General features: G+C 37.4%; 1 protein-coding gene across 2 annotated transcripts in view; it reads right to left on the reverse strand.

The window, feature by feature from the left end:
- SEC24A (SEC24 homolog A, COPII coat complex component) overlaps positions 1–23,717 on the reverse strand; it is a 65,015-nt gene that overhangs the window by 10,447 nt on the left and 30,851 nt on the right. For both annotated transcript variants that reach the window (XM_032336693.1, XM_032336692.1), the window contains 11 exons: positions 22,756–22,858; positions 21,448–21,574; positions 19,760–19,869; positions 17,848–17,960; positions 15,022–15,140; positions 9,418–9,473; positions 8,120–8,326; positions 6,684–6,804; positions 6,196–6,354; positions 4,069–4,242; positions 1,736–1,846 (listed from right to left, as the gene is read on the reverse strand). In XM_032336693.1, the coding sequence (XP_032192584.1) occupies positions 1,736–1,846; positions 4,069–4,242; positions 6,196–6,354; positions 6,684–6,804; positions 8,120–8,326; positions 9,418–9,473; positions 15,022–15,140; positions 17,848–17,960; positions 19,760–19,869; positions 21,448–21,574; positions 22,756–22,858 (1,400 nt within the window). The remainder of the gene's footprint in view (positions 1–1,735; positions 1,847–4,068; positions 4,243–6,195; positions 6,355–6,683; positions 6,805–8,119; positions 8,327–9,417; positions 9,474–15,021; positions 15,141–17,847; positions 17,961–19,759; positions 19,870–21,447; positions 21,575–22,755; positions 22,859–23,717) is intronic.

Here is a 23,717-nt window from a genome sequence, read left to right on the forward strand (position 1 = left end):
GAAAGAAGACCACTGTTACCTGGCCAATAGCAACTCTTTTTTTTTGTTTTTTAAAGTGGGCTCCACACTCAGTTTGGAGTTCAACAAGGGGCTTGAACTTATGACCCTGTGATCAAGACCTGTGCTGAGACCAAGAGATGGATGCTTAAGACTTCAATTGAAGACTTCTTAAGATTTTGATAAAATGTGAAAAAAATGTGCATACTGGGATAAAGGAAATTTAGTAATAAAATAAATATTTGTGAAGCAAATTGTGAAAATTTTTTAAATCTACAAATACTGCTTGAATTATAGTTCTTGTTGTTGATAATAAAGATAATAAAAGAATGACCATATGATTACTAAAAAGTGTTAGTTCAAGGGCGCCTGGGTGGCTCAGTGGGTTAAAGCCGCTGCCTTCGGCTCAGGTCATGGTCTCAGGGTCCTGGGATTGAGTCCCACATCGGGCTCTCTGCTCAGCAGGGAGCCTGCTTCCTCCTCTCTCTCTCTGCCTGCCTCTCCATCTACTTGTGATCTCTCTGTCAAATAAATAAATAAAATCTTAGAAAAAAAAAAAGTGTTAGTTCAACAAAATATAAAGGTAGTGATCCTCATATTTTTAGGTCAAGATCTTTAACCTTCAACAGCATGTGAGACTAAAACAGGGTTGGATTCCTTATCAGGCTTCATTAAAGAAAAAAAATTTCCCAATAGGAAATGTGAGAAAATGAGTAATTATTCCTAATATTGACAGATCTGAGTGTGAAGCAAATGGATGCAATGGCATCTTTCCTGAAGGAGGAAAAAATTAAGAATCAAAATGATGTTAAGCTCTATGTATTTGAAAAAGACCAAAAAAGGCAGCTATATCTGATACGGAAGTAAAGAAGTGAAGGTATCAGTAAATTTTCTTCTAGCTCATGTGATCTGGCCAAGGCTGCAAACTTATCTGTGAGAGTAAACTGGTTTTTAATCCTGAATTCCAAGACTCCAAGACTAAAGATCATTACAGTTCAAAGTCTCTTGTAATCCAGGTTCTAGAACTCATTAAAAAGCTATTAACCACTAGTAAATTTGAATATGTTTTTTAAGATTTTATTTATTTATTTGACAGAGAGAGATTACAAGTAGACAGAGAGGCAGACAGAGAGAGAGAGAGGGAGAGAGAGAGGGAAGCAGGCTCCCTGCTGAGCAGAGAACCCGATGCGGGACTTGATCCCAGGACCCTGAGATCATGACCTGAGCCGAAGGCAGCGGCTTAACCCACTGAGCCACCCAGGCGCCCCAGTAAATTTGAATATTAACTAAAATATGATATTTAAGCCCATCGTAGGCAGATTATGAGACAGAAAGCAGTTTAGTACCTGCCTAAAACCAATGAGGGAAGGAGGAAGGAGTAGTGGGCAGTAACTACTAATGGGCATGAGGTTCTTTTTGGGGTGATAAATGTTCTAAAATCAGGTTGAGATGAGGGCTACGCCATTCTGTAAACATACTATAAACAGTGGGGTTGTATTAGGTAAAATGGGTTATGTGAAGTGGTATATAAATTATATCCCAATAAAGCTCTTAAAATTTTTTAAAAAATAAGGTTACCTGCAAAAGATCCTTTCATTCAAGTAGCTACCTAGGAGGCATACATAAGTTCTAAAACACTGAAACCTTTAAAGGTACTTACTTAAAGGAAAAAAAACTAAGCAGATTTTTCTATTATTATATTTGTGAAATATTTATAATAGCCGATAATGATTCTTACCCATATTGGCCAATAACCCTGAAATTGCTTGAACATCAGCTCCAAGAAAGACTTCATTCAGAGTTGAAACTACAGGCAAACACAATGTATGAACACGAATTCTTCTTTCACCTTTGCCGAAAAGACAAAAATGATAGTAAGGACACAACTATATTAAAAAATTTGTATTTTCTTGAAATCACTTCTTTTTAATTTAGAACCAAAAAGGGTTATTCAGTATGCAGAAATAGTATCAAAACTTTAAAAATAAACAAAAAGAAACAAACTTCAGAGTTTTATTCATTAAAGATTTTCTTTATTTGAGAGAGAGAGAGAGAGAAAGAGGGATCACAAGCAGTGGGGGCGGGGAAGGGCAGAGGAAGAAGCAGACTCCCCATTTATCAGGGAGCCTGATGCGGGACTCAATCCTAGGACCCTGGGATCATGACATGAGCCAAAGGCAGATGCTTAACTGACTGAGCCCTCTTATTTTTTCACTACAAAATTCTTTTTGTTTGGGGCATCTGACTGGCTCAGTCGGTTAAACATCTGCCCTGAGATAATAAGGCTCAGGGTCATGATCCTGGCATCCTGGGATCAAGCCCTGGTTCAGGTTTCCTGCTCAGTGGGGAGTCTGCTTCTCCATCTCCCTCTGCCCCTCCCCTCTACTTGTGCTCCCTCTCTCCCTTTCAAATAAATAAAATTTTTTAAAAAATTCTTTTTGTTCAAATTACAATTGAAAAGAGATCATAATCAAATGGTGGTAAAATGCTAGCTTAAAAATCTTTTTTCTGAATATTTTGGTTATTTTATCTTTTTTATTAATATAAATTTTAAATTACATACATTGTATATATGAATTACATACACTAATGAATACATACATAATGACAACAATACTTCCACACGTGTTCTAGAGTCTGTTTTGACATTTAAAGTCCAAAGAAATTTTATACTTTCCTCTTTAATCACAGAAAAAACTTTTTATTTTATTTTTTCAGTGTTCCAAGATTGTTTATTTATTGTTTATTCACCACACCCAGCAGAAAAAACTAAAAAAAAAAAAAAAAAATCAATTAATATAATTATTTTCTCGGGGCGCCTGGGTGGCTCAGTGGGTTAAAGCCTCTGCTTTCAGCTCAGGTGATGATCCCAGGGTCCTGGGATCGAGCCCTGCATAGGGCTCTCTGCTCAGTAGGGAGCCTGCTTCCTCCTCTCTCTCTCTGCCTGCCTCTCTGCCTACTTGTGATCTCTGTTTGTCAAATAAATAAATAAAATCTTTAAAAAAAATACAATTATTTTCTCTTTAGTAATTACCCACAATAAAAAATCAATAAATACAGAAAGATGAAAACTTTTTGATAACCATCAAATATCAGATATTATGTCTGATATAATTTTTAAAATTTCTAACCAGTAAAACCTTGAACACTAATGAAAAACAAGTCAAAAAACTAGAGATGATATTCATACTACAACCTGTACTGATACATGAAGAGTGATGAAAATGTACATATGAGGAGCTCATTAAATTACTTTTAAAAAGGAGAAATAATATCTGCAAAAAAGGGTAACAGTGTTTAGAGTTTCTTTTTCTTTCTTTTTTTTTTAAAGATTTTATTTATTTATTTGACAGAGAGAAATTACAAGTACACTGAGAGGCAGGCAGAGAGAGAGAGAGGAGGAAGCAGGCTCCCTGCTGAGCAGAGAGCCCGATGCGGGACTCAATCCCAGGACCCTGAGATCATGACCTGAGCCGAAGGCAGCGGCTTAACCCACTGAGCCACCCAGGCGCCCCAGTGTTTAGAGTTTCTATTCTAGCCAAAAACAGTGAGAGCTAAAAGAAAACAGTTACAATAATTAGCCTATCAACAACAACAAATAAACATACAGAGAGACATGCAAAGACATACACACACACAAAATCAGAGGCTGAAATGGAAAGGGCACTTGATGGGACCATGAATTGGTGAAATCCTTCCAAAAAACAATCTGACAATACTAAGATTTTTCTAAACAATCAGCCTGACACTAAGTAGACTCTTAGTAAATATCTGTTAAAAACAATGGCTAAGGAAAACAAATACAACACATCTTAGCTTTACCAGGAATAGCAACAAAGCTCTTAAGATGAGAAATACTCTTCTGGCTTAATAGGAGTGAGTATGTCCAAAGGAGAGGGCATTCATTATAAGGCAAAGAATACATGACTAAATAAAAAAATTTACCTTTGCCACAACACAATGGATTTATAGTTAACTACACTGGACTGTAATCTTAAAAATCTGCTAAAAGTGTAATCTCATGTTATATGTCTTTGCCACAATAAAAACAAACAAACAAAACCAATTTACCTTTGCTGGATGTATACAAGAGTGCAGACTGAAAGGAAACCAACTGAGTGTCAGTAAGACTCTCTTCCACAGACATCTGTACTGCATACCCAGCATCTGGGTTTACGTTAGGCAAAGACAGTAAATCTGTCGACCGAACAAAGAAGTTCCCATGGAAAGTATGAATGGAAAGACCTAGAAGAGAAAATTTTATCAAGATGATTTACATAAGGCAATATATAGATACTTCCATTTTATCTTTGTCACCTATCAGACTGACAGAGTAAATTCAAAAGTTTAGTTGTGGAGCTGTGGAGTGGGGGAGAAAGTTTAGTTTTGGGCACCTGGTTGGCTCAGTCGGTTAAGGGTCTGCCTTCCGCTAGGATGATGATCTCATGGTCCTGGGATCCAGCCCTGTGTTGGATTCCCTTTTCAGCAGGAAGTCTGTTTCTCCCTCTCCCTCTGTGAATGCTATCTCTCTCACTCTTGCTCTCTCTCAAATAAATAAATAAAATATATTTTTTTAAAGATTTTATTTATTTATTTGACAGAGAGATCACAAGTAGGCAGAGAGGCACGCAGAGAGAGGAGGAAGCAGGATCTCCGTTGAGCAGAGAGCCCAACGCGGGGCTCAATCCCAGGACCCTGGGATCATGACCTGAGCCGAAGGCAGAGGCTTTAATCCACTGAGCTACCCAGGTGCCCCAAGTATCCAACTCTTAATCTCAGCTCAGCTCTTGATCTGAGAGTTGTGAGTTCAAGCCCCTCACTGGGCCCTATGCTGGGTGTACAGCCTACTTAAAAAAAAAGTTTGGGGCGCCTGGGTGGCTCAGTGGATTAAGCCACTGCCTTCGGCTCAGGTCATGATCTCAGGGTCCTGGGATCGAGCCCTGCACTGGGCTCACTGCTTGGCGGGGAGCCTGCTTCTTCCTCTCCTGCTCCCTTGCTTGTGCACTCTGTCAAATAAATACATAAAATCTAAAAAAAAAGGGCGCCTGGGTAGCTCAGTGGGTTAAACCTCTGCCTTCGACTCAGGTCATGATCTCAGGGTCCTGGGACCGAGTCCCGCATCAGGCTCTCTGCTCAGCAGGGAGCCTGCTTCTCTTCCTCTCTCTCTGCCTACTTGTGATCTCTCTCTGTCAAATAAATAAATAAAATCTTTAAAAAAAAGAAGAAGAAGAAGATTTATTTATTTATTTATTTAACAGAGAGAGAGAGAGAGAGATCACAAGTAGGCAGAGAGGCAGACAGAGAGAGAGGAAGGGAAGCAGGCTCCCCACTGAGCAAAGAGCCTGATGTGGGGCTCGATCCCAGGACCTTGGGATCATGACCTGAGCCGAAGGCAGAGGCTTTAACCCACTGAACCACCCAGGTGCCCCCAATTTTTTTTAAATGAGAGATATAATTCACATACCATAAAAATCACACATACACGTACAATTCAGTGGCTTTCAGAACATTCAAAATAGTTTCTATTTTCTGGGGCGCCTGGGTGGCTCAGTGGGTTAAGTCTTTGCCTTCAACTCATATCACGATCCCAGGGTCCTGGGATCGAGCCCTGCACTGGGCTCACTGCTTAGTGGGGAGCCTGCTTCTCCCTCTCCTGCTCCCTTGCTTGTGCGCTGTCAAATAAATTTAAAAAAATATTTTAAAAAAAGCTTCTATTTTCTTTTATAATGTTTCTTCAGAAACCTTTTTTTTTTTTTTTAAGTAGGCTCCACGCCCAATGTGGGACTTGAACTCACAACCCTGAGATCAAGAGTTGCATGCTCTAGCAACTGAGCCAGCCAGGTACCTCTCTTCTCTATTCTTAATTTCATATTCCATTAGTTTAAGTAAAATCTCTTATAAAATGAACTTTTTTTTAAAAAGATGTATGTATTTATTTATATATTTATTTGACAGAGAGAGAGAGACAGAGATCACAAGTTGGCAGAGAGAGGGGGAAGCAGGCTCCCTGCTGAGCAGAGAGTCCAATGCGGGGCTTGATCCCAGGACCCTGAGACCATGACCTGAGTCACTGAGCCACCCAGGCACCCCAAAATAAACTCTTATGAGCAAACCTTATGAAATAACGTTAGCTGAAAATGTTTATTTATTGATATCAAAAGCAACACATCTATGTAAGTGTGAAAAAAGTGCCCCCACCTTTCGTACACCGAATCCTCATGACTGCCTCAAAGCCAATCTTTCGAGTGAGGTATCTCTGTAGTTCCTTCTGTAATTTCTGTACTTGGACTGGGTTCTGCTGATGGTGGTAAGAAGGATAGTAATAGACACTTCCTGCTGAATACCGAGAAATACAACCTGGAAGAAAACACATACTTTTTAAAAATTCTGTAATTAACTAATACTGCATGAAAAAACTACTGGTGTTTGAATCAATCTTGCCCCAGCCTCCCAAAGTATTATCAAAAAAAGAGTATTTCATCCTTTTAAATAGCAGTATAAAATCTCTCTATTATAAACGTTCAGAAATACATAATAAATGTTTAGAAGACCAAAGGTTTGTAACAGACTGATTAACTCTCTCAAAGGAATAAAAATTCCTTCACTTTGTCCTTTATTTAGAGTATCATCATATAAATGTCATTTTCACATTCACTTGAGAAAAATAATCATGAGGAAGAACTCACCCAGAGAAGCCAAGTCAGAATACTGTCCACTGAGAAGGAATAAGTCCACGGCTACCTGCTGACCAGAACAATCTAAGGCTAATTTCTTGTAAAAGTCAGTGGATGGTGTCAAGTGAATCTCCTGTTAAAAATAAATTACAAGAAAGAAAAAATTTTTAATTATTAAATTGTCATAAAATTTTAAAACCTATCCCTTGAAATATATATATATATATATATATACCAAGATGTTAACAATTATCCTTGGGCATGCTAAAAATGCTTTCTTTTCAGTTCTTCATTTTCTCAGCGAAAAACATGTACCGCTTAAGGATTTTCTATTTTCTACATTTATTTATTTATTTATTTATTTATTTATTTTTAAAGATTTACTTTATTTATTTATTTGACAGACAGAGATCACAAGTTGGCGAGAGGCAGGCAAAGAGAGAGGAGAAAGCAGGCTCCCTGCTGAACAGAGAGCCCGATGAAGGGCTCGATCCCAGGACCCTGGGATCATGACCTGAGCTGAAGGCAGCGGCTTAATCCACTGAGCCACCCAGGCGCCCCTATTTTCTACTTTTAAAAAGAAATACATCTATAATGCTAATTTCAATAATCTATTAAATGCTTAGAATGCTGGAAAATGTTCTAAAGAATTCATGTGTAATATCTATGTAGACCTTTGAACTATTGTAAGAAGCTAGTACTATAATTATTTTTACTTTATAAATAAACATAAGGAAACAGAAGGGCAAAGAAATTAATTCTTCAAGCTCGTACAGCTAAAAGGCAGTTGAGGGACGCCTGGGTGGCTCAGTCGGTTAAGCATCTGTCTTTGGTTCAGGTCATGATCTCAAGGTCCTGGGATCAAGCCCCAAATCGGGGTCCCTGCACAGCAGAGAGCCTGTTTCTCCTTCTGCCTACTGCTCCCCCTGCTTGTGCTCTCTATTACAAATAAATAAAATCTTTAAAAACATAGTAGTAAAAATGATAAAACAAAAAGCAGAATTTAGACAGACTGACCCCAGGACTGACACCATCATCATTACAGTATACAGCAACTCTCATCATCTTTTAACCAATACACACTTCAAATCGTTTATATACACAAAGTGCTCAAAAGCAATCCATGGCAGTCAATAAGACAGACTACTTTTTAGCGGTCACCCACATTCTACTTTGTTCCTAAAAGGTATATTCTTTAGACTGCCAGACTTTCTTATTAAAGGCAGGCTGCACTGCTAGCGGCCCGCTAAAGATCCAAAAATAAGGTAAAAGTGAATCAGGTGGTAAGTGTAACAAAATAGAAATTTCGACATAAAAGAGAAATGCTTTGTCTCTTTCCTTATATTCCCTCCTCTCCACAACTGAAAAATAAATGAACAGGCTTTGTGGTTAAAGGACAGAGCAGAGTCCCAAAATATATGGTAACATACATTTGATGACTTTCTAACCTTAGCAGATGACCTTTGGTTGGGCTCCTCTCGTGGTCTCAGGGCTCCCACTCCAAGAGTAGGAAGTTGTGTTTGAAAGACAGACATTCGACCACCAGTTGGGGACATCAGCTTAAAGGCAGCCTGAAGTGCAGGACCCAAGGCACTCTGGGTTTCCAGGGTCTTGGTGAACATTTGTGGCAAAGTTTTCAGTAAATCTTGAACAAGCTTGTAAAATAAAGCAAGAAAACTCAAAGATGTTAACAATTAAAAACTTCTTCCACAAAAGTCAATAACTAATACAGTAGACAAGACACTGAGTCATGATGATGGTCAGAGAATCTACAGACAGTACAGTAAACAATGAAGTTGGCCAAATGACAAGAAAGCCATTTTAAGTCAACATTATAAATTGGCAAGCAAGACAAATCAAAATTGGGGCCTTACAGTTCTTGCACATGCAGTAGTCCAGCAAGACTATAAGTCCAAAATGTATCCAAAAGAACCATCACAGTTTAGATTTGATTTCTTTTAATGCCATCAAACACGGCCTTCTCAATCACCTCTACACACTTTATTCTTTTCAGTTCCAAAGCGATTTAACTCTTCCCCTATTGAAAAGTCTAAGATAGCCAGTAAATTTTCCAACTAGTAATACCACTACAAAAGAAAAACAAAATGAAAAACTACTACCTATTCAGGTTAGGTTGTACAAATAAAGAGAGTTAAAGGGAAAAGAAGTACTTCACGCTATGGTGAAGTCACTGTTGCCAACAGCTGAGACCATAGACTTGCTAGTTAAAATGTTACCCCTACGGCATATATGCATGTACAGGGTAGACAACATCCCCCCTTCAGACACATTCTGTTCACCTCTCACTGTATTATGTCATGGCAATTTCCAGGCAGGGAATAAGTTTCTTCTGAACTGACCCCAATGACACTCTGTGAATCAGAAAAGCAAAGGGCACTGAAAGCAGCCTAGCTAAAGTGCTTCTATGTAGTGACCAGAAGCTTATCTGAGCAACCCTCCCCATTTCCCAAATGGTGGCAAGGCAGGTTTCCTTCAGGTTTTCCTTTACGAAATAGGCTTATCTTCTACCCTATTACAAAGTATCTTGCTACGTTAGACTTAAGAGCCATCAGTTCAAGGGTAAACTCAAGATCTGTTCATCTGATGAATTTTAACTAACAGCAAATATAAAATGTTATACATCTTAGAAATGCCTCAGAAAGAAAAAAACTACTTAAAGTTCATTTTGAAAATACATTCCTTCAATATTTTAAAAAAATGTGTCAGATAAGAAAATGTAACTTACCTCTTTACTTTCATTTAAATTTACTAATAAGTTCTCTGGCATAGGTATAAAAACATCTGAAAAAATAAATAAATATTTCTTTCAAACAAAACTTAATTGTTAAAGATGTTCCAAACATTTAACACTGATATAATTAACCACCCCCAGGGATGCCTGGGTAGCTCAGTCCATTAAGCATCTGCCTTTGTCTCAGGTCACAATCTCAGGGTCCTGGGATACAGTCTGGTGTCTGGCTCCTTGCTCAGCAGGGAGCCTGCTTCTCCCTCTGTCTGCTGCTCCCCCTACTTGTGCTCTCTCTGACAAATAAAATCTTAAAAAAAAAAAAAATTTAACCACCCTCATAATTTAAAGAAAAGTGACCTCCTCTATTATATAAGCACTGTCTACCTATATTAAAAAAGCCATCAAAGGACTATTGATTTAGGTATTTATTATAACTTATGTTACCATATAAAAGGTAAATAGGCTCCTAATTAGAAAATATTGATCTGTTGAGTAAACACTCAGTACAGGTTTGCACAAGTGCTTTGCTTCTTAAGTTAAAGACAAGAGTTCAGAATCCTACTTTACATTCTTGCTTATTAGCCCATGAAACTAGTAGTCTTGGCATTAAAAAAAAAATGTTGACTAAGATGACACACAAGAATGCTAGGTCTTTACAAAGAAGTAATGGAACCCAACAACAGCTCTGTCATTCAAAAAGCACATACTGTCTCATAAAGAATGTCCCAACTAGTGCCAATATTTATGAGACTATAAAATCAGGTAAATCAGATGGTATGCTAACTGACCACTTCAGATGAGCTCCTCAGGATTCAAATTCATTTTTACTTAGGAATTAAATTCTCTTCCTTTAAAAGGAAGCAAAACTATGGTTGGAGGTGAAGGATTATAAGAAGTCTTACTTTCCACATATTGGTACTATTTGCTTTTTTTTTTAAAGGCTCATTATAATGTTCATAAAAAATAATACTAAAATACTATTTGTAATATTAAATATTTACTTTAGCTGCCACACAAAAATTCTACAGTCAGGGCACCTGGGTGGCTCAGTTGGTCAAGCATCTGCTTTCGGCTTGGGTTATGATCTCTGGGTCCTGGGACTGAGCCCCGCATCAGGCTTCCTGCTCAGCAGGGAATCTGCTTCTATCTCTCTCCCTCTCTCCCTTTCTCCCTCCGCATCTCTCTTTCTCTCAAATAAATTAGAAAAATCTGAAAAAATTCTCGTTGACAGTTGACTATTTAGATTTTTTTCTTTAAAGAATGTTTTGAGGCGCGTGGATGGCACAGTCAGGCCATCCAAGTTTGATTCTTGTTTTCTGCTCACGTCGTGATGTCAAGCTCCATGTTGGGTTCCACGCTTCACATGGACGCTGCCTAAGGCTCTCTCCCTCTGCCCGTCCTCCCACACGCTCTGTAGCTCTCTCTCAAATAAATCAATCGTAAAAATTTTAAAAATGTTTAATAAGTTTAATTGAGATATAATTCCCGTATCATAGAATTCACCCTTATAGAAGACAACAATTCAGTGATGTTTTTATATATTCACAGAATTGCAAATCATCAACACTAATTCCAGATTCTTCTCATTATCCCAAAAGGAAACACCATGTGAACTCTTCATGTCCCTGCCAACTCCCAGAGAGCTAGGAAGCCACCAGTCTGTCTGTGGATGTGCCTATCCTGGACGTTTCATATTTTTAAAAATATTTAATTTAGAGAATGCATGATAGCGGTGAGTGGCAGAGGGAGAGGCAGAGAATCCCAAGCAGACTCCATGCCCAGATGATCTAAGACGAAACCAATAGCCCAACACCTAACTAACTCTTGATTTCAGTTCAGAATATGGTCCGAAGGTCATGATCCCGGGATTGTGAGATCAAGCCCTACATCAGACTCTGCACCCACGGGGGAGTCTGCTTGGAATTCTCTCTCCTTCTGCTCCTCCCTCACGTCCCATCCCCCACACCACAAGTGCGAGCACGCGCACACACACAAGCTTTCTAAAACAGATAAAATTTTAAAATAAAAAGAGTCACACACGAAAGAGTCACAGTATCAGGTACTTTATGACTGGCTTCTGACATTCAGCATAATGTTTTCAAGGTTCGCTATGTTGAAGCACCTATCAGTACTTTATTCTTTTTTACTGACAAATAGTATTTCACGGTATGGATACACTTTTTATTTATCCATTCATCAAATAAGGGGCATTAGGGTTGTTTCTACTTTTTGGCTGTGTTGCTATGAACATCCACCTGCACATTTTCCTACTTTCCTTGAGTATCTATATATATATTGACTAGAATTGCTTGGTCATATGATAACTCTATGTTTATAAACTTTTGGAGCAAGAGGTAGACTGTTCCATAGTGGCTGCAGTATTTTCCATTCCAACCAGCAGTGTCTGAGAGTTCCACTTTCTCCATGTTCTTGCAAATATTTTACTTGTTACTATCTTTTTTTTAAATCCCTGCTATATGACATCCAGCAAGGGACACTCCATCCATCAGCTTACGTATAAAACTGAGAGGCTGGATCTTAGCAGTGAATTCACAATTTGGCCCATCATCAGAATCACCTATTCAGTGATTTTATTTCATGCAAAATAATTATCTGGTTAGGGAATGAATGAATAACCAGGCTGGTTTGTTGTGAGATTAAAAACAACCAGGACAGAAACCGGGGCTCTTTTAAACTACTGCCCTTTAAAGATGTATAGTGAGTCCTCACTATTTATGGATTCTGTATTTGCCAATTTGCCTACTAAAATTTTTTTTTGAAGATTTTATTTATTTTTTTGACAGAGAGTGAGAGAAAGAGCGAGCACAAACAGGGGGAGTGGGAGAAGAAGAAGCAGGCTCCCCTCTGAGCAAGACCCATAACCAACTGAGCTCACCCATGTACCCTACTCACTAATATTTATTTGTAACCCCAAAACCAATACTCATGCTGTTGCTTCTGTGGACATTCATAGACATGCTCAGAGCAGCAAAACAATTTGAATTCTGAATCTGAGATTTTCTAACTAGTCTCATCGTGGTTTTCATTTGTATTTCCCTGATAACTTATGATACAGAGCATCTTTTCAAGAGCTTATCAGCCAACTGTTTATAGAAAATATTGAATACTGTGTATAGAATAGAGACATGTCTATTCAAATCATTTACCCACTTTAAATTGTGTTTTTCTTGTTCAGTTGTAGAAGTTCTTTCTATAATGCAGATGTAAATTCCTATATCTTTTTTTTAAGATTTTATTTATTTATTTGACACAGAGAGAGAGACATCACAAGTAGGCAGAGAGGCAGACAGAGAGAGGGGGAAGCAGGCTTCCCACTGAGCAGAGAGCGCAATGCGGGGCTCGACCCCAAGACCCTGGGATCATGACCCAAGCCAAAGGCAGAGACTTTAACCCACTGAGCCACCCAGGTGCCCCACAAATTCCTATATTTTTTAAAAAAGATTTTATTTATTGGGGCATTTGGGTGGATCAGTTGGCTAAGTATCTGCCTTCGGCTCAGGTCATGATCTCAGGGTCCTGGGATTGAGCCCGCATCAGGCTCCCCCATTCATTGGGAGTCTGCTGCTCCCTCTGCCTCTTACCCTGCTTGTGCTCTCTCTCTTCTCTCTTAGTCTCTCTCTCAAATAAAATAAAATTAAGGGGCGCCTGGGTGGCTCAGTGGGTTAAAGCCTCTGCCTTCAGCTCAGGTCCTGATCCCAGGGTCCTGGGATCGAGCCCCATGTCGGGCTCTCTGCTCACCAGAGAGCCTGCTTCCCTTCCTCTCTCTCTCTGCCTGCCTCTCTGCCTGCTTGTGATCTCTGTCTGCCAAATAAATAAATAAATAACCTTAAAAATAAATAAATAAGTAAATAAAATTAAGATTTTATTTATTTACTTGACAGAGGGAGAGAAAGATAGCATGTGAGAGAGAGAGAGCATGTGAACGAGGAGGAGGAGCAGCAGGAAGAGGGAGAGGGAGAAGCAGGCTCCCCACTGCGCAAGGAGCCAGATGCAGGGCTCAATCCCAAGACCCTAGAATCTTGACCTGAGCCAAAGAAAGTTCAAATGACTGACCCACCCCAGGTGCCCCTAGATATAAATTCCTGATCAGACATATGATTTATAATATTTTCTCATTCTGTGGGTTGCCTTTTTACATTCTTAACTGTGAAACACAAAAGTTCTTAATTTGGGGGGTACCTGGGTGGTTCACTTGGTTAAATGGCCAACTCTTGATTTACACACATGTCATGACCTCAGGGTTGGGAACTTGAGCCCCACATAGGGCTCCATGCTTAGGAGAGTCAGCTTGAGATTCTGTCCCTGTCCTTTGACCCTCCCCCTTCTTGTGTACTTGCTCTCTAAATAAATAAATAAATCTTTTTAAAAATTATTTTTTAATTTTGAAGAAGCCAAATTATCTATTTTCCTTTTTCTTTTTTTTCTCCAAGATTTTATTTATTTATTTGACAGAGATCTCAAGTAGGCAGAGAGGCAGGCAGAGAGAGAGAGTGGGGAGGAAGCAGGCTCCCCGCCTAGCAGAGAGCCTGATGTGGGACTCGATCCCAGGACCCTGAAATCTCTTAAAATATCTGTACTATAAATGGTTCTTAGATACTTATTGTAACCTATAAAAGCTAGTATAACTTTTCACTGTTGTGAAATATAGTGCTCTTGCATGGTATAGAAGAATGTGAAGGATCATATCTTACCAGAAATGGACTAAGTCTCTCACCTGGGCGAAAGGAGCCTCCTTATTCTTGCCAGCATTTGTATTTCTTTTTTATTTTAATTTTAATTTATTTATTTTTAAAAGATTTTATTTATTTATTTGGCAGAGAGAGAGAGAGAGATCACGAGTAGGCAGAGAGGCAAGCAGAGAGATGGGGGGAAGCAGGCTCCCTGCCCAGCAGAGAGCCTGATGCAGGGCTTGATCTCATGACCCTGAGATCATGACCCAAGTCCGAGGCAGAGGCTCAACCCACTGAGCCACCCAGGCACCCCATAAATAAGTAAATTATTAAAAAAAAAAAATCAATTCAGGGGCACCTGAGTGGCTTAGTGGGTTAAAGCCTCTGCCTTCGGCTCAGGTTATGATCCCAGTGGGATCGAGCCCCCATTAGGCTCTCTACTCAGCACGGAGCCTGCTTCCTCCTCTCTCTCTGCCTGTCTTTCTGCCTACTTGTGATCTCTGTCAAATAAATAAGTAATATCTTAAAAAAAAAAAAAAATCAGTTCAGCATATATGTTTGGTTTATTCCTGGAATAAACCTATTCTGTCCCACTACTTTTATATGTCTCTCCTCAAATACTTTTTGAATGAATGAATAAGAAGGGAAAAAGAAACCTATGTTTAATTTGTTTGAACATTAACTTGTTTTTGTTGCCTCAGAATTCACTTTACCTCTGTTACTGTTTTCTCTTCTATAAAATGAGGGATTGGACTAAAGGACTCTTACAATTACAATAAGCTTATGACTTTATACTCAAGCTCTTAGTCATATCATATACACCATACACACATACATATGTCAAATATTCATGATATATTTATAAAACTGAAAATTCCTAAGGCGTTTCAATAATTTTAAGTATATATACCTTCAATATCTGAAACGATTAGCATCTGAGGTTGAGAGAGACCTTCTTGAAGACTGTAGAAGTGGATTGTACTATCAAATGTAATGAAGCCAATTTTTGTCCTGGTGTTCCCAGGAAGCCTACAACAAACAAATTCAAAAGAATATTGCATCAAGTTTTTCCATATACATACATATATAAAAATATCTGTGAAGAGTTAACATATATACATCATACAAAATATGATATATGATAACATATATATGTATATCATACAAAATACTTTTGTATTACGGAAATAGTCCCAAAATAAATGATTAATCCACCAAATGTTTAACTAGTATGAAAACAGAACTTACTCAAAGTGAAAACATTACACGTAAGCCAAACAATCAATAAAACCCTGCAATAATACAGCAATCCAAAACTCACTACATCTATATAAAGTTACATAAATTACAAAGGAAATAATATATTAAAAAAATATTTGAATGTGTATATAAACATTTTCATGTTCTTATAGTGAACTTTGTAGATGATTTTAACAAAAAGTTTTAATTTAACAAAAAATTACCACTTAGCAACTGTAAAATATAATATATTCATGTGTCTATGTGTATATAATATATATATGTATGTGTATATATGCTAGGCATGGAACCCACCAAAGGGCTTGAACTTCAGACCCTCAGATCAACACCTGAGCTGAGATCAAGAGTTTGATGCTTAAGCAATGATCCACCCATGCACCCCTAAAATATAATATAAATTAATGTATTGCATATCTTTTAAAAAGTTTACCCAGGGGCACCTGGGTGGCTCAGTGGGTTAAAGCCTCTGCTTTCGGCTCAGGTCATGATCCCAGGGTCCTGGGATCGAGACCCACATCGGGCTCTCTGCTCAGCGGGGAGCCTGCTTCCTCCTCTCTCTCTGTCTGCCTCTCTGCCTACTTGTGATCTCTGTCTGTCAAATGGATGGATAAATCTTTAAAAAAAAAAAAAAAAGTTTACCCAAATCTTACATCGTTCACCTTAAGAGCACCAAAAGTATCTGTCTTAAAGAACTTAAATATGTGGACCTTCAGTTTCTTAAGGAGAGAGACAAACTAGTTTTCATTCTTGTTAATTAAAAATACAAATACTGGGTGCCTGGGTGGCTCAGTCAGTTAAGCGTCTGCCTTCAGCTCCCGTAGTGATTCCAGGGTCCTGGAACCAAGCCGTGCAGTGAGAAGGGAGCCTGCTCTGCCTTCCCCTCCCTCTGCTCATGGTCTCTCTTTCTCAAATAAATAAGTAAAATCTTAAAAAAATAAATAAAAATTTAGGGGCACCTGGGTGGCTCAGTGGGTTAAGCCTCTGCCTTCGCCTAGGTCATGATCTCAGGGTCCTGGGATCGAGCCCTGCATCAGGCTCTCTGCTCAGTGGGGAGTCTGCTTCCCTCCCTCTCTCTGCCTGCCTCTCTGCCTACTCGTGATCTCTCTCTCTCTCTCTCTGCCAAATAAATAAATAAAATCTTTTAAAAATAAAAAAATTAATTAAAATTAAAATAAAAAAGAAATACAAATGCTGGCAAGAATAAGGAGGCTCCTTTCGCCCAGGTGAGAGACTTAGTCCATTTCTGGTAAGATATGATCCTTCACATTCTTCTATACCACGCAAGAGCACTATATTTCACAACAGTGAAAAGTTATACTAGCTTTTATAGGTTACAATAAATATCTAAGAACCATTTATAGTACAGATATTTTAAGAGACTTAACAGATATGACAACTAAATGCAACATGTATACACTGTTTGGATTCTTATTTCAACAAACCTTCAAAAAGGGCATTTCTGACATAACCAAAACTTGAACTAGGTATTAAACCATATTACAGAATTACTGCTAATTTTGTTTGCTGTGATACTTGTATCTTAGGGTGAAAAAATAATTGCAATTATTTATAGGTAAGAAGATATGCTGGCTGAGATTTGAGTGAAAATACTCATGTGGGGGAGGCCTGGGTGGCTCAGTTGGTTAAGCAGCAGCTGCCTTCGGCTCAGGTCATGATCCCAGCGTCCTGGGATCAAGTCCCACATCGGGCTCTTTGCTCAGCAGGGAGCCTGCTTCTGCCTCTGCCTGCCATTCTGTCTGCCTGTGCTTGCTCTCTCTCCCTCTCTCTCTCTGATAAATAAATTAAAAAAAAAAAGAAAGAAAGAAAAAAATACTCATGTGGAAAAAGTGTTTGTGTATGGGAGGGATTAGATGAAACAAGAACAAATGAACATAAAATCATTGAAGTTGAGGAATGGTACCTAGAAGTTCACTACATTCTATTTACTAGTTGTTTGAAATTTTTCCATAATGAAAAGTTAAAATAAATTTGTTTCTCAGGGGGCCTGGGTGGCTCAGTGGGTTGAGCCTCTGCCTTCAGCTCAGGTCATGATCTCAGCGTCCTGAGATCGAGCCCCACATTGGGCTCTCTGCTCAGGGGGGAGCCTGCTTCCCCCTCTCTCTCTCTGTCAAATAAATAAATAAAATCTTTAAAAACCCATTTATTTATTTTTAAAGATTTTATTTATTTGACAGTGAGAGATCATAAGTAGGCATAGAGGCAGGCAGAGAGAGAGAGGAGGAAGCAGGCTCTCCACTGAGCAGAGAGCCCGATACAGGGCTCGATCCCAGGACCCCGAGCTCATGACCCGAGCCGAAGGCAGAGGCTTAACCCACTGAGCCACCCATGTACCTCTAACAAACCAATTTAAATGGACATTTAGAACATAATTATATACAGCATTTTTAGTATTTTGAAACTATTAATTCATTTTGCAAACAGTAGTTTCAAATTTAAGCTGAATTAAGGTACTTACAAATCCAGATTGTCCAACAAACTCTGGCAAACTGAATTCAAGTATCCAGTTTCAACTGCATTGTGAGATACATCAAATACAAAGAGGTACACTGGAGGTTGAGGTGGTCGTAACTGGAGAAAAGAAAGATCTCATTAAAGACCTTTAACAGGATTAAATCTAAACCTACCATCTGTAGATTAAATGGAGACACTAATAAACAATAATGGATTAAGAAAATAACATAGAAATATCAGGAGTTCTAAAAATAGACGAACTATATTATACTGTTTTCAGATGTGGAGTTAGAAAAAGAAAAATGAAGATGTGATTGCCCTAAGTCAGAGAGTTTTTCTTTAGGGACAAGGAGAGAAAATATAGTCAGAGGGCTTTTGGGAGTACAGCAATGTTCAATTTCTGACCTGCATGGTACTAATAACACAGGTGTTTACAGCTACTTGTTAACCTACACATTTGTTTTATAGACTTTTCCACATATATACTGTATTTCACAATTTAGGGAAATTAAAACTGTGTAAGTGACAAATCAAGTTAGCCTGAGCTGGTTTCTTAACCAACGCATTTTAGTCAAGATCCATAAAAATGTACAACTATATTTTAAAATTCCAAACTCAAAGATTTGTTCTCAAGTCAATAAAAAAGCATCAAATAACCACAATGAGAACTGGGCATGTAGTATACTAACATTTTTTTTGGAGTGTACTAACTTTTGTATTTTTTTGCACAGACCACTTGCCAGATTCATAGCATCTGTCACCTAAAAGATAAATGGAGAAGGTGCAAAACATCTTGCAATAGGCAAATTTACAAATTTAAAGGAAGTCAGTTTTCCAAACCCTGGGAGATAAAAGACACCTCGGGCAGCCAATACAAAAGAACAGATGCATCTTCTGATTTTTTGGTTTTAATTCAACAAAGAGATAGCTATACTAGGGAAAACTATTACCAACCATTTAAGTGTCACAAAACTGTCTTCTACAATGAACTTTTCTGTGGTGAAAAAAAAATGAACCCTCATAATTTCTATTTCCCATTGCCCGGAGATTATCCCCACAAAAACATAACAAGGTAAAATAAAACATAAAAAATTGGGGCGCCTGGGTGGCTCAGTGGGTTAAGCCTCTGCCTTCCGCTCAGGTCATGATCTCAGGGTCCTAGGATTGAGCCCTGCATTCAGCTCTCTGCTCGGCAGGGAGCCTGTTTCCTCCCCCTCTCTCTGCCTGCCTCTCTGTCTACTTGTGATCTTTCTCTCTCTCTCTCTCTGTATGAAATAAATAAATAAAATCTTAAAAAAAAAAAAAACCATAAAAAATTGATGTGAAGTCTTATCTTCATATTCCTTCTATTTAGAGGCATAATGGCATGGTGAAAGCATAAGCAAATCAAAAGGCATGGATTTTTATACAAGGTCTCCCACTTACTTAAAGGATATTTAGCGAGTCACTTAATCTGTGTTCACATCTGTAAAGCAGGATTAACAGCACTGACCTAGCTTAAATCGGATGGTTGTTTGTGATGATCAAAAATATGTAAGTGCTTAATAAAATGTGAAATGCTAACGAAACATTAGGCCTAATTATTATTTTAAAAATCCAAGACCTCAGATACTCATACAAGTGCATAATAATAGTACTTACAAGAGAACATTTATCACGACATTATTAGAAAAATATTGGAAGTGACCTAAAAGTAAATATGATCCTGGTATTTCACATTTCTAGATTGATACACAAAAAATACAGATGAAATTTTACGTATACTTTTACTTTTCAAATTTACCCTTATATAATAAATTACATTTATAATGAACAAATATAAGATTTAAAAACATAAAATTTTGTTATAGAATGCTACAATGTTTTATTTAAAGCCCAGTGTTAAATAAATAGGCTACATAAAAATGAAAGCTTACCATGTATTCTGAAGGAGCCATAAATTCAATAGTAGCATTCTGAACTTCAGGTCTTCTGTGAGGTTCTCCATAAACTCTAGTCAAAGGGTTGTACATGAATTCCTCAGGAACTATAAGTCAACAACATTCAGTGATAAAACTGAAAGGCTTAAGTTTGATGTATCTTGCATTATTTGTTTTCTTATTTTCAGAATTTATAGATAAGCCAATATGGACTAAATATTAAAGGATAAATACACTGTTTTTGACTTCAAGTTTCCCCCACACTCAATAGCACCAAGTATGTCTTGCTTTTACAGCCACAATAACGGTGATTTTTCTCTTCCTACCTTCTAATATAGTCTTTGTCTTAATTCTTGCTAAAACTGCTTTCCTAAATCAGCTTGAAAGGATGATAAAAATTCATTAAATACCAATTATTATCTTAAATGTGAGACTATATTTTGTGTTAAATTTCATAATGGTACACAAATATTAACATTTGACACAATATGTACAGACTCTGGCTGCCCCACAAATCTATGGTAAAAATACAAGCTAAAGCCTAACAGTTCTGTGACTTCCATTAATTAAGGAGGCCTTTATGGAATATCAGTTACCTACCACTTATAATATACTAGTGCTCAAAGAATATTTTCTAAATTATCATTGCCCCTGTCTTCCCATTAATGTTTAGAAATTCAAATCCTGTTGAAGGGTAAGCCATAGTTTATGAAATGGTCCTGGGCTGCATACTAAAATGATTCCTACCTTTATTATAATTTTATTTCACATTCTAAAGCACATATACATAAGATTTTAAAGGCATACCAAACCCTATACATATGTTTTCTAAATTTTTAGAGTAAAAATTATGTTCTTATTCTATGCTCACTTTACTCCTAAAAAACATAAGAATGGTCTTTAAAAATCTCTTAAATTCCCCATTTCCCAATGCTTAATGAAATTTCCTTTCAAACAGAGACCAAGTTTCTTTTTTATCTTAATTTTTTTTTTTTTTTTTAAAGTAAGCTCTACACCCAATGTGGGGTTTGAACTCACTACCCAAAAGCAAGAGTCACATGCTCCCCTAAATGAGTCAGCCAGGTACCCTGGAGACCTAAGTTTCAATATGGTTATCAACATACCCTTTTTCCTCTCTAATCCTAATAAAGTGTTACTGGTTAGCTGACATTCCTTAAACACTGACTGTAAGCAGCTTCTGAAAGAGATCTCCTCTTCCTCAATTACTGAAAAAACTACATTCAACTAACCTTCTAGCACTGCCCACCTCCCTTCATACAGCAGTGAATGAAGCTAATGGCAGCTATTCTGTGGACTTATTTTCTTTCACCCTAGAGAAAAGGCATGGGACAATTTCTAAATAAAAATATTTCTTAAATTATAGGCTTAAATAATACCATGAAATATGCTATTTATTATATATCTAATATAATAAATGTTAAAAAGTGGTATCAGAATAATATCACATTTTGTTCAAAAAGTATATAATTATTCATATATGTATACATATGCACATATATGTACGTATGTATAAATGTGTAGAAAGAAGTTAACAAAAGTTATCTTAGTGTTGAAGGATTACAAGTAAGTAAGAAAGGTTATTGGTGCTTTTCTTTAAAATTTCACCTTATCTGCTTTCTCTACAACATGAACTGAAATTTGTAAATGTTATTAAAAAAACATACCATCGTTAACTCGATAACATAAGTTACACTTCCATCTCCTTTGATCCAGAAAGCTGACAAAAGGGTTGATATATGTCCTGCATGAGCGGCATCTCACAATTGTACTGGAGGTAACCACAGGCAATTGCTAAAAAAACAGAACTGATTTTTTAAAGGCAGTGATCATCACATCTAAAGGCCAAATACTAATCCATACCTTTCAAGTTAACTTCTGGGATACTGTAATTTTAGAGAAGAAAAACAAGGGTAAAAGATGTGTCCAAACTGTCACACAACAAAGTTATGTAGTTAAAATGTACTGATTTTAAAAACTATTTTTCTCCAGGAACATTCTCATTAATCCTGCCTTTTCAAAAGTATTTTTTTTTAATTTTTTATTTTTCATAAGCATATATTTTTATCCCCAGGGGTACAGGTCTGTGAATCGCCAGGTTTACACACTTCACAGCACTCACCAAAGCACATACCCTCCCCAATGTCCATAACCCCACTCCTCTTCTCCAAACCCCCCTCCCCCCAGCAACCCTCAGTTTGTTTTGTGAGATGAAGAGTCACTTATGGTTTGTCTAAAAGTATTTATTTTCTAATTAAACATTTATATTATGAAATCAACATGGTAAATACCCAATGTATTTTTGAGATAGATGGTAAATGGCCAATGAAATGACCAAGTAAGTTATTAGGAATTTTCTTCATGTTGTATTAAGAGGCTTACTAAATTCTCATGAAAGAACTGTCATAAAGTAAGGTAAGGGGAAATTATTAAGTATCCAATTAAACCCTGCAATTATGTTCTTATTTAAAGTTTATCCTACATACTAGAAGTTCTAAAGTCTTAATATAAATTTGTTTTAGAATAGTCACCTCACTTATGTACTGATCCTCCCAAGAGTATGTCAAGGTCCCCAAGCCTTATGATAAAAGTGGAAGGGCTTCTTTGTTCTTCCCCTAAGCAGAGGGAACAGCTTCCTAAAGCAATAAATTTACTCCAAGAATGGCAGGACTGGGAGACTTGGTAAAGCATTTTAAGTAGGCAAATAATTTACAACTTTTTAAAATAGCATGGTTCATTTATTTATTTTCTCTCAGTACCTCTTGAATTTTTCAAAAATAGGCTTATTTTACCTCATTTCGAAGTGTTTGGTAATAAAAATGATGGCTGAATTACAAATAAAGGAACCTGTCAATGGTCAAGTTCCTAAAGAAAGCGCAGATAAATTCCACATGTGATTCTTGCACTACTGTAGAAAATTCCTTACCACCAAGATAATTTTCCATTAGACATTTATGTTCATTAGTGAAACATACCACTAGGTCTTTGAAAGGATGAAGCAGCAGTCCCAAAGGAAGTTTGGCTTTATTCAGTAAGGCCTGAGTCTGAGGAATGCTAGTCAGCGTGCATCGAAATAACCTGTATCAAAGTAAAAACCATGTATCATTAAAAAAAAGAATCACTGTCAGCTGTCACTATGATTATTTTTGGACAAAAAAAAAATACATGAAAGGTAACACATTTTAACAGTGGATCAAATTACAAAGAAACTTTTCAATAGGCCCTCTCAAATTTTATCCCATTAAATATTTAAGTCCTATTCAGAAAGAGAGGCTGGATAGTTACAACCCAGTATTATGTAACTAAAATACAGTCTCTTCTTGGCTTGGCTTGTGCATAAAACAGCCCAGACTAACAAATGACTTCTTCTTTATATAAATCTTGGTTACACTGGAATTAAAAGGTGATGACACAGGTGCCTGGGTGGCTCAGTGGGTTAAGCTGCTGCCTTCGGCTCAGGCCATGATCTCAGGGTCCTGGGATCGAGTCCCGCATCGGGCTCTCTGCTCAGCAGGGAGCCTGCTTCCTCCTTTCTCTATCTCTGCCTGCCTCTGCCTACTTGTGATCTCTCTCTGTCAAATAAATAAATAAAATCTTAAAAAAAAAAAAAGGTGATGACACAAATGTACAAATGCAAGCTTAAGTTTATTAATGAAAAGATCAGTTTTGTTGAAGGTTCTAAAAAAACCATTTAAAAAATAACAAAATTTGATTTTGTTATCACTACAAAGTCATCACCACATACATTTTAAACTAAAGATCCATTTTAAGGGATAGAAGGGTATTAAGTTTGTTATGAAAAATAATTTTAAATGAGAGCAAATAAAGAATTATGTAGAATCAAATCCTATATGTTGGACTTGAAAAAAAAATTTATTCACCACAATGATAATGAGTGTCATAGTTCCATTAGGGCTGGTAAGAGCAGTCATCAGCT

Source organism: Mustela erminea, chromosome 3 (genome assembly GCF_009829155.1).
Source record: "Mustela erminea isolate mMusErm1 chromosome 3, mMusErm1.Pri, whole genome shotgun sequence".
Taxonomy (NCBI): domain Eukaryota; kingdom Metazoa; phylum Chordata; class Mammalia; order Carnivora; family Mustelidae; genus Mustela; species Mustela erminea.